Source organism: Otolemur garnettii, unplaced genomic scaffold (genome assembly GCF_000181295.1).
Source record: "Otolemur garnettii isolate 467f Iridium unplaced genomic scaffold, OtoGar3 scaffold00002, whole genome shotgun sequence".
NCBI classification, from domain to species: domain Eukaryota; kingdom Metazoa; phylum Chordata; class Mammalia; order Primates; family Galagidae; genus Otolemur; species Otolemur garnettii.
In genome coordinates, this window is record NW_003852397.1 from 26109780 (window position 1) to 26120024 (window position 10245).

Here is a 10245-nt window from a genome sequence, read left to right on the forward strand (position 1 = left end):
AATTCTCACCTAGAAAATTATTACCATATCAAACTCAAAGTAGAAGGGAGAGAAAAATAAAGGACAGAACAGAAATCACAGAAATGGAAAACAAAAAAGAAAAATCAATTAATCAAAAAGTTAGTTCTGAGGCTGAGGCAAGAGGATCCCTTGAGCCCAAGAGTTTGAATGATAGTTCAAATGTCACTCTACCAAGGGTAACAAAATGAGACTCTGTCTCAGTATAGCAACACAACAACAACAAAAAGTTCTTTGACAAGGTCAACAAAATGAATAAACCTTTAGTTAAACTAGACAAGATGAAAAGAGAAAGATAGAAATCAGAAACAGTGGAGAGGGCATAAGCATATATCATATAGAAATTAAAAATGTTTTAAGAGCATACTTATGAACACTTAACAGACAAAATGATGGAATGGATAAATGTCTAGAAAGACATAAATTACAAAAATCTGACTTAAGAAAAAATACTGTACTGAGTAAAAAAACTGAATTTGTAATTAAAATCTTTCCACGGGTCTGGCATGGTGGCTCACGCCTGTAATCCTAGCACTCCGGTGGGCTGAGACAGGTGGATTGCCTGAGTTCACAGGTTTGAGATCAGCCTAAGAAAGATTGAGACCCCATCTCTAAAAATAGCCAGGTGTTGTGGCGTGTGCCTATAGTCCCAGCTGCTCAGGAGGGTGAGACAAGTTAATGTCTTGAGCCTAAGAGTTTGAGGTTGCTGTGATCTATGATACTACCACACTCTACAGAGGGTGACAAAGTAAGACTCTTGTCTCCAAAGAAAACCTAGGTAGAGATGTTTTCACCTAGAGAATTCTATTCAATATTTAAGGAAGACCTAATACCAATCCTACACAAACTTTCTCATAAGTAGAGGAGAGGCCAGGTGTGGTAACTCTCATCTGTAATCCTAGCCTTCTGGGAGGCTGAGGCAGGTAGATAGCTTGAGCTCACGAGTTTGAGACCAGACTGAGAAACAGTGAGACACTGTCTCTACTAAAAAATATAAAAACTGAGGCAAGAGGATCGCTTGAGCCCAACAGTTAGAGGTTGCTGTGGACTATGACGCCACAGCACTCTACCCAGGGCGACAACTTGAGACTCTATCTCAAAAAAACAAAAAAACAAACTAAAAAAGAAAGTAGAGGAGAGAAAAAAATTCCTTCCCGGCTAATTTTATATGGTCAACATTACAAGTGATTCCAAAGGAAAATAAATAACATCATAAAATTAGAGACCAAAGAGATACAGATTGAAAAAGAAAAAGTAAATCTGTCATTATTTGCAGATGACATGGTTTTGTATTTAGAAAAATCTAAGTAATCTACCAAACCACACAAAGCTAGAAGAACCAATAAGCAAGTTTAGTAAGGTTACAGGATACAAGATAAATACACAAAAACCGAATTACATTACTGTACATTGGCAATGACCAAACTGAATATGAAACTAAGAAAATAATTTCATTCATAATATTATTAAAAACACAAAATACTTAGGAATAGATTTGACAAAAAAAAATTAGCACCTGTGTACTGAGAACTACAATGCACTGCTGAGAAATATTAAAGGCACTCTAAATAAATGAAGTGATCTGCCTTGTTCATAGCTTAGAAGACTAAATATTGTTAAGAAGAAAATGATTCTCAATTTAATTTATAGATTAAACACAATAGTATCAAGAAATGCACACTCTTCAAAATAGAAATTGATGAAGTAATCCTAACATTACATACAGATGCAGACAGAAAGCAGAGCAATCTTTGCTTAAGACTAGAGGGAGGGCAGTTTTTGACTACAAATGTGCAGGAAGCAAACTTTTTGAGGTGGTGCAATTGTTCCCCAACTGGATTGTGTTAATAATTGCACAACTGTACAAGTTATTAAAAAACATGGAAGGTATGCTTACAATGAATAAATTGTATAATATGTAAGTAATACTTTAATAAAGCTGTTAAAATTCAGATTACCTGGCAAACTGTATTTTGTTTAAAATGGAGATGAAAGGAAATAATGGAGGAGTGGTAAGGAATGTGGGCAACCAAGAAGTGAAGAACTGGACACCTGCTCTCTTTAGATGGGGTATGAATTTTCCATTGCCCAGTTTCTCTTACTCCCCCTTGTATCTGACACTTCTAAGATCATTTCATTCATTTTGTTACCTGATTTTTGCAGACATCTCTGTTCTATCCCAGAGCGGTAAGTATCCTTTCCCTCTTCTGAACCCTTTTGTAGATGCAAACTTGTGAGCTCAAGTTATCTGCCTGCCTCGGCCTCCCAGAATGCTAGGATTACAGACAAGAGTTATCACACCTGGCCTATTCAACAGCAGCTTTCATACTTCCTCCAAGAATAGCTATAAATCATGCATAATTTATGTAAAAATTAAAGTTTATTCTTCTTAAAGGTAGTGAGTGAATGATATAAAAATGGAAAGGATGGATTTGAATTTTTAAGTATAGATGGGGAAACAGAAAACATTTTGTTTGGATTTAGAGATAGCAGCATAATTTCGTGATATCATTTGTAGGACCATTTTATAAATAAGGAAATTAAGGCTCAGAGACTTCTTATAATTTATTCAAGATCATATGGTTATCCAAACTTCTTGCTCCTCAGGGCATATTTTCGTGCTTTCAAAAAAAAAAAGAAAGAAAAATCAGAAAGCCATACAAAATCTTAGAAATAAATTAATGCCTTGGAAGAATGGTTTTTCCTAGGCCTCATGAAGATTCAAGAGGCTTTTTTTTTTTTTTTAGACTTGGCTAGATGTGTTTTATGTTTTATTGGCAAACTGAATAGAACTGGAAAAGCCCTTTTGTAGCTGCTAAAATAATTACTCATTTTTTGAAAGCTAAGAAGAGTTGTTTCTCAACTTTGAGAAGTCATAGTTTAAACATAGATAAATTGGTTTTGTTTGGTGTTATGGTCTTATCTACATCTGAAGTTTCGGGCACCGAGGGAGAAACATTTAAATATTTATGTGTTACAGTAAAACTGAAGGAATCTTGTAAAATCTTAAACTATCATATTTACTGCTGTACTAGATTACAGTTCTCAATCTCTAAAGCAGAATGATTTAGAAACAGGAATAAAACATTCATTGTTCAGCTGTGTACTAACTCAAGAAGTTGTGTTGCAATTTTAAGTCTGATGCTCTTATTGTACTCTGGAATGTGAAGCTATCCCTCAGACCAAGTAGAATAAAGATGACAAGACTTTATTACAAGCACTGCAATGTCCATAGCTAAACCAACAAGTGGCATACTTAATTTTAGACTTACAATTGGGTTTTCATAATTACCCATAAAAGTCCCTCACTCTGGCACAGGCGAGGCATGAACATAAGGCAGAGGCCACATCCTTGACGTGTGGTGCCAAGCCCACCCTGCAGATGTGTCACATTTTGTTTGGCTTTTAAAGTGTTTAAAGAAAATTATTTTTCTGATTTTTGTAGACAACATTTTGCAATCTGGGGAGTTCACACAAACATCTAAATTTCCTGCTTCTCTTGAAAAATCTGACCGTCTGTCCACATCAGGCCCACAATCCCATTGGATATATGATGTGCCCTTTATCAGGGCAGGTACCTGGTTTGCCTTTTGCCCTGTCTCCAGGGAGCTGCCTCACTCATTGATGGTTCCTGAAGACTGTACACTGACCTTTCCAAATGGTGAAGTCTTTAAAGTGGTTCCTTGCCCTGGGATGCAGGCAGTATAGTTCTTCCGCTTGTTTTGTTGGGTTCAAAGCCACTTTGGAATGTCTTTGCTGAGTTGTTTTCAGAAGTTTTGATACTCATTTGACTAGTCTCAGTGGAGCAAATCTTTGTCCTTGAATTTGATTTTTGGAAAGTGTCAAAGGAAAATTTGGAACCAAATTTGGGGTAAAAAAACATGTGTGACTATGAAATAGTGAGAACCTGTTTCTCTTGGGTGGTTTGTGAGCTGACTCAAAGGTAACTTTAAAAACAAAAGTTCAATAACGCTTTGAGGGAAGGCTTTTACTTTTTCCAGACGTCAATTGCCCTTTCTACTAAGTTCTCCTAATAGCCCATGTGTGACTCTATTATGCATATGTGACTCAGGTTTTAATTATTTGTTTACGAGTTGGTCCTATTCCCCAACTTTCACCAGATTTGAGGGCCATTTGAAAGATCCATTTTGATTCATTTTTCGCATGGTGTACATAATTGGGGGCCAAAAGATTAAGTTGAAGGATTCATTACTTAATGAATAAATAAATGAACAGATGAGTCAGTATAAATGGAGAGCATCCCAAGTTGACTCTTTTAAGGGCAATAACATTCATTATTCTCATTTTAAACATTTTATATGTTTGTGTAATCAAAATAAATTGAAAATTAATCATTTTCGGCTTGTAAACATTTTCATAGTTTCAGAAGTCAGTCCCTGGAATGGTAAAGCTGTGCAAAGTGACTGGTTTGCCTGTGACAAGACACTTCACTAGGACGTGTGGATTTGCTAACTGATGAGCAATGAAAGGTAAAATTTCCAGGACAAAGGTGAAACGAGACCCACCAAGAATTACCAACTGCTCGTGTCCTAGCTCAAACATAAGGCTTATCAGAGTATTTCGGATTGGTTAACATTTTCCCATATGGCGACACTCTGAAACTTTTTCGGACAGAAAGTCTAAAAGAACTAAAATAAATACATTAAAACCATAGCACACCAAAACTCCAGAAACCACACAAAACCGTGGGAAACTAAATATCCCTTTTGTATGTTTACAGCATAGGTAAACCCACATGCTTTAAGGTTGGCCTAGGTAAGGTGTTGTTGGGGCACCTTCAGCAGCCACACACAAACCCTTTCCCCTCCCCCTCTTCCTCTTCTCCTCGAAGACAAAGTCAGAAAGTATCTGACTAGCCCACCCCCAGGTAGTTCCCGCCAAAAGACTCCCAACTTTCCAGGCAAGCTGTGGAATGCGGCCACCCCATCTGGCCCCAAATAAATAGGTGTCTGTAACTGCCCTCGGGGGCAGACGCTGTCTTCGCACTGCCTAGGAGGGTTACGCTCCCCCATTCAATTAAACCTGGCCTGAACCTTTCCACTGCGGTCTCGTCTCTGGGCACCCTCCTTTACACCTCTAATGGCTGACAGGACTTTAAGGGAATTTTTGCATGTTTTTACGTGACAGAAACAAAGTCGCCTTCGCCCAGGGGTCATTTGCATTTACATCCAGAAACACGCAAGTCGGGCCCAAGACTCCCGCTGGCGGGGCAGCATCGGCGGCTGCATCCTTCTTCTCCTGCCCGCTCTATTTTGGGGACCCATGAGCTCATGCCCTCTGCAGACCACACTCTGCAATTCCAGTTCTGCCCGCGCCGAGAGGCCACGCAGGGCGATTCCTGCAAGTGTTCGGATGGTGGCCTGGGCGCGGGCCGGGGAAGGGTGGGAGGGGGGAGATCAAGACACGCCCACGTACCGGACCCAAAATAACCAACACAGAGTGTCCGAAATCAGACAGGAAGCCAAATAATCCGGGGCGTTGAGTCGCTTAGCCCTCACTTCGAGCGCCGGGCGCAGGGACCCGAGCCAAGGGTCTGACCGCGGCGAGCGGCGGGCGGGGCAAGGCGGGGCGGAGCGGCGCGGCGCGGAGCCTATTAAAGAAGCTGCGGGGCGGCGGGGCCGAGTGCCCGGGGCCACGATGGAGAGGGACGGCTGCGCGGGGGGCGGGAGCCGCGGCGGCGAGGGCGGGCGTGGCCCTCGGGAGGGCCTGGCGGGGAATGGCCGTGACCTGGGCCGCGGCCATGCCACCGAGATTCCCGCGGACCCGCAGGCGGCCGCGTCCCTGCTGGCCCCCATGGACGTGGGGGAAGAGCCGCTGGAGAAGGCGGCGCGCGCCCGCCCGGCCAAGGACCCTAACACCTATAAAGTGCTCTCGCTGGTAGGTCCGCGGCCGGCCGCGCGCCGGGGAGGGCGGGGAGGGCGGCGCCGAGCTCCTGCTCCCCGGCCCGGCAGCCTTGGGACGCTGCTCCGCCTGCGCGCTCTGCTCTGCGGGCCTCGCGGGCGCCCAGCGCCGCCGCTCCTTCCCTGGATCCCAGCGGGATGGTTCCCTCTTATTTGAATGATAAATGCTTATGAAAACAGTTTCTTGACAATTGGCATCTTTAGAAATACCGTTTTCTCTCCCCTCCCCTAGAGAGTCCAGGCTTCTCTGAAGGGAAGGCTGGCCAACCAGAAAGTTGCTGGTTGGTCTTAGGAAGGTGCAGCAGCCGTGTTTTCCCAATTGGTGCCTCTGGGTGCAGTGGTGATGACTGCCTGGATGGACTGACGACTCCAGTTGGAAAGATTTAGCAGAGCTCTTTTAAGTTTTATCTGGAGCTTTAGAAAACACTTTTTCTGTTTGGCTCTGTTTTGGAATTTCCTTGCAGCTGTTCAGAAATTCCATCAATATCCACATTATGTGACTGTGAAGAAACGTTTAGGATTCTTACAGTACTTTGAGGAACCACATTCCTAGACTTAAGAGATGGTATCATATCCTAAGTACTTAAACATAAGCCTAAGGTTCGGGCCTGGAGCGGTGGCTCACACCTGATGTGGGTGGATCCCTTGAGCTCAGGGAGCGAGACTTCATCTCTACAAATAGCTGGGCATTGTGGTGGGCGCCTGTAGTCCCAGCCACTTGGGAGGCTGAGGCAAGAGGATCCCTTGAGCTCTGGAGTTGGAGGGTGCTGTGAGCTGTGACGTCATGGCACTCTACCAAGGGTGACAAAGTGAGACTGTATCAAAAAATAATTAAATAAGGTTCAAAGAATAAGTGTCTCAAAGCACATGATGTTTGCATCTCCAGGGAGATCATTTGCATCGTATATCACTGTGATCTTTAACACAATATTGATGAGAACTTTTTTAGTTTTAGTCTCTTAAGTCACTTTTTAAAAACATTTGGTTTTTGTTAATGAAAGGTTTTCACTTTCATAATATTATCGCCTAAATTATTTAGTATTCATACCTTCATTATTTTATTTTTATTTAAAATTTTTAATACCTTCAGTTAAAACCTATAGGAGTTTCACACACTATAAAGTATTCAATAGCTGTACGTTGAATCTGTATGTAAGTCCAGTGTAAAACCATTTCTACAGGCTTGTAGGTCTTGAAAGGTTTTCCATTTGCTAAATTCAGTTTGTAACTTTTCCCTGCTTATTTAGTTATAGATCCACAATAGGTATCAGCAATTACAGCAAGCTTTTTCTTCTTTGACACCTCCAGTCTGCTAATCAAATGGCATTCCATCATGCTCTGATGATACAACTCTGGGCATTTGGCATGGAAATATCTTAGATTAGAACTCCCATAGGTAGGACTATCATGGATATCCCATTATCCCATTAGCTGGAATCCTTTGTTGTAACATGAACTGGTACAAATTCTTACCTCACATTTTTTGATGAAATACAATAGGACATTAATGTATAAATACAACCAAACTCATTGCTTTATTGTTGAAACTCTTATTTAATGACAGCTGAAAGTGAAACCTCTTACTTATTCTTCCTTCTCTTCCCTAGTTCAATACCTTTCTTCTCCTAGACCTTCCCCAAATGATGGGCTTCCACAGGGAAAAGTCCCCAAAAGGAGCTTGACAATTATCATCAAAGAGCCTGGGGACTTGTCTTCTAGAGAGAAGCTGCAATTACGGAATTGTTTTTGTTTTTCAAATTAAACATCAACACACTTTTCATAAAGCTGAAGAAGTGGATTATACTAATTGTATCCTGGGGTTGAGATTAGGGGAGGCCACCATTATGGTCCTCAGCTACAGAATTCTGATCTAGTGGGATGAACACGAGTTGCCTTGCAGGGTAATGATTAACCAGGGGCAACATGATTGTTGCATTTTTCTGCAATTTTCTCAGATAAAGTAAAGGGATATAGGTGTGTGCAAGTGGGTGAAGAAGGAAACATCCTGTCCTACCCTTGCTTTTCTTGGTGTAGTGTTTGGTCCTGGGGGTGGACCAGAAAGCTCTGCTTTAGAGGCTTTTGGCCCTGAGCTCCGGGTCTGCTTATGCCCAGGCACTGAGCTAGACTGAGGAAAACAGAAGAAAAAATTATTCCGTATATGCTTTGGTAGGCATGTTAAACACTTGATGCCCTTCCTTGCTTCCAAATGAAGTTTTGAACTAAAGTGTAGGATGGACTTCCACTGAGGTTGGACTTAGAGATGTATTTGAAATATCCTTCTTGTTCTCTGACATAGTTTTAAAGCAACAGGTAATTTTCAACCACTTTGCAATACATTTCCCCAGTTCTTCTAATGCAGTATTTTTGTCCTGTACCTATGAATATATATATATATATATAGCTCTGTATGAAGAGTTTAGTATGTGGGTGGTAGTTATTGAAAACTACTTTCATGTTTCAATGAAAGAGTCCTTCATAAGAGGCAGAAATGGGCCTTGCTTATCTGAGATTTGGGTGTGAAAGGCATTAATTCAATTAACTTCTCTTGCAACCCATTATCTTACCTATCTCTGGAATACAGCATGAAGGATAAGTTAACTCTCTGCTCTTAATCAGACTTGGAATTGACATAGCTCTGTGTCCACCCACAGTTAAGGTTTTATTTTAAACTAACCAGATCATCTTAGAGGCCACTTTGGTCTCTGTCCATTGGTTCACATGTTATATTAAAATGCACAAAGGATTTCTAGGAATTCGGCAAGATTGTTGTGTTTACTAGGGCTAAAATAGTACCCAGCTCTTAATGTCAGCTTTTGGTTGGTTGAATATATGCACTGCACTTTTAGTTAGCCTGAGTCATACTTTGACTGGGAAAAGGAAAAGATAGGAAGACTGAATACACAACCACAGCCCTGTAGAGTCTGTGGAGGTCAGGAATCCAAACAGAGAAGACACTTGGGTATGGATTCAGAGGTATATAAAAATGGGGATGTCACTTTATTTCAGCAGAGGGGGATGGAAGAGATAGTGAGTAAACAAAAGTTGTGAGATAAGGCCAATGTGTCTAAGAGACCAGACAAGGCCTCTGTGATAACTTGGATTCAGAATCAGAAATCTAGGCACTGGGCATTTCCTCAGGTACAAACCCAAAGTGTGGCCATCTGCTTTGTGTAAGTAAGGCCATCCTGTAGGTGCAAATGAGAGTCTCCCTCACGTGTACTAAGCCTTCTTTTGTTTTGTACTAAGACCTCTTTGCTGTCATGCCCTAAATTCAGTCTTTATGATACTTATAGGCAACTTTCTTCTTCGGCATTGCTTTCTTTCTTTCTTTCTTTTTTTTTTTTAAATTAAATCATAGCTGTGTACATTAATGCAGTCATGGAGTACAGTGTGGTATTTTCATATACAATTTGAAATATTTTCATCAAACTAATTAATATAACGTCATGTTATTTTCTTGGTTATTGTGTTAAGATGTTTATATTCTACTTTTAGAAAGATTCACTTGTACCCCTGTAAGGTAAACCATAGAGATAATCCCACCAGTCACACTCCCTCCACCCACCCACCCTTCTCTGCTCCCCTCTTGCCTCCCCTATTCTTAAACTACAATTAGGTCATAGCTTTCATATGAAAGCTATAAACTAGTTTCATAATAGGGCTGAGTACATTGGATACCTTTTCTTCCATTCTTGAGATACTTTGCTAAGAAGAACATTTTTGGCATTGCTTTCTATGGCTTTTTTTTTTTTTTGAGACAGCATCTCACTTTGTCACCTTTGGTAGAGTGTCATGGTGTCACAGCTCACGGCAACCTCAAATCTCTTGCCTCAGCCTCTCAAGTAGCTGGGGCTACAAGTACCCACCATAATGCCTGGCTATTTTTTGGTTGCAGTTGTCATTATTGTTTAGCTGGTCCAGGTCGGATTCGAACCCACTAGCCTTGGTGTATGTGGCTGGCGCCATAACTGCTGCTACAGGCGCCGAGCCTCTGTGGCTTCTTTTCTGCTGCCTTTAGTTATATTCTGTTATTTTACACACTGTTTATAGTCTCTGCCTGTTTCCATGCCACGTGCTGTCTTTCTCAGGGTTCCACAGCCATTGTGTCAGCACTTTTCCCGTTTCCCTTCACTTGTTCAGTTAACTCTGCCACTCAGTTTTGCCATCTCTTGCCCCCATCAGATCCTAATCATGACTCTGAAGAGATTCTCTAGTGGCCATGTTGAGAGATACTATGTGTTGTGTATAATCAAAACTGTGGCCATTAACCTTTCTAGAACATTTACAGAAAATTTTTTTTTTTTTT

At 41.3% G+C, this 10245-nt stretch overlaps 1 protein-coding gene across 1 annotated transcript in view; it reads left to right on the forward strand.

Annotated features, from left to right (window-relative positions):
• The first annotated feature begins 5665 nt into the window (after nucleotides 1–5665).
• The window catches only part of ENPP1 (ectonucleotide pyrophosphatase/phosphodiesterase 1), a 70819-nt gene continuing 66239 nt past the window's right edge, over nucleotides 5666–10245 (forward strand). The window contains exon 1 of the mRNA XM_003781674.3: nucleotides 5666–5916. Within this exon, the coding sequence (XP_003781722.1) occupies nucleotides 5677–5916 (240 nt within the window). The 5' untranslated portion in view covers nucleotides 5666–5676. The remainder of the gene's footprint in view (nucleotides 5917–10245) is intronic.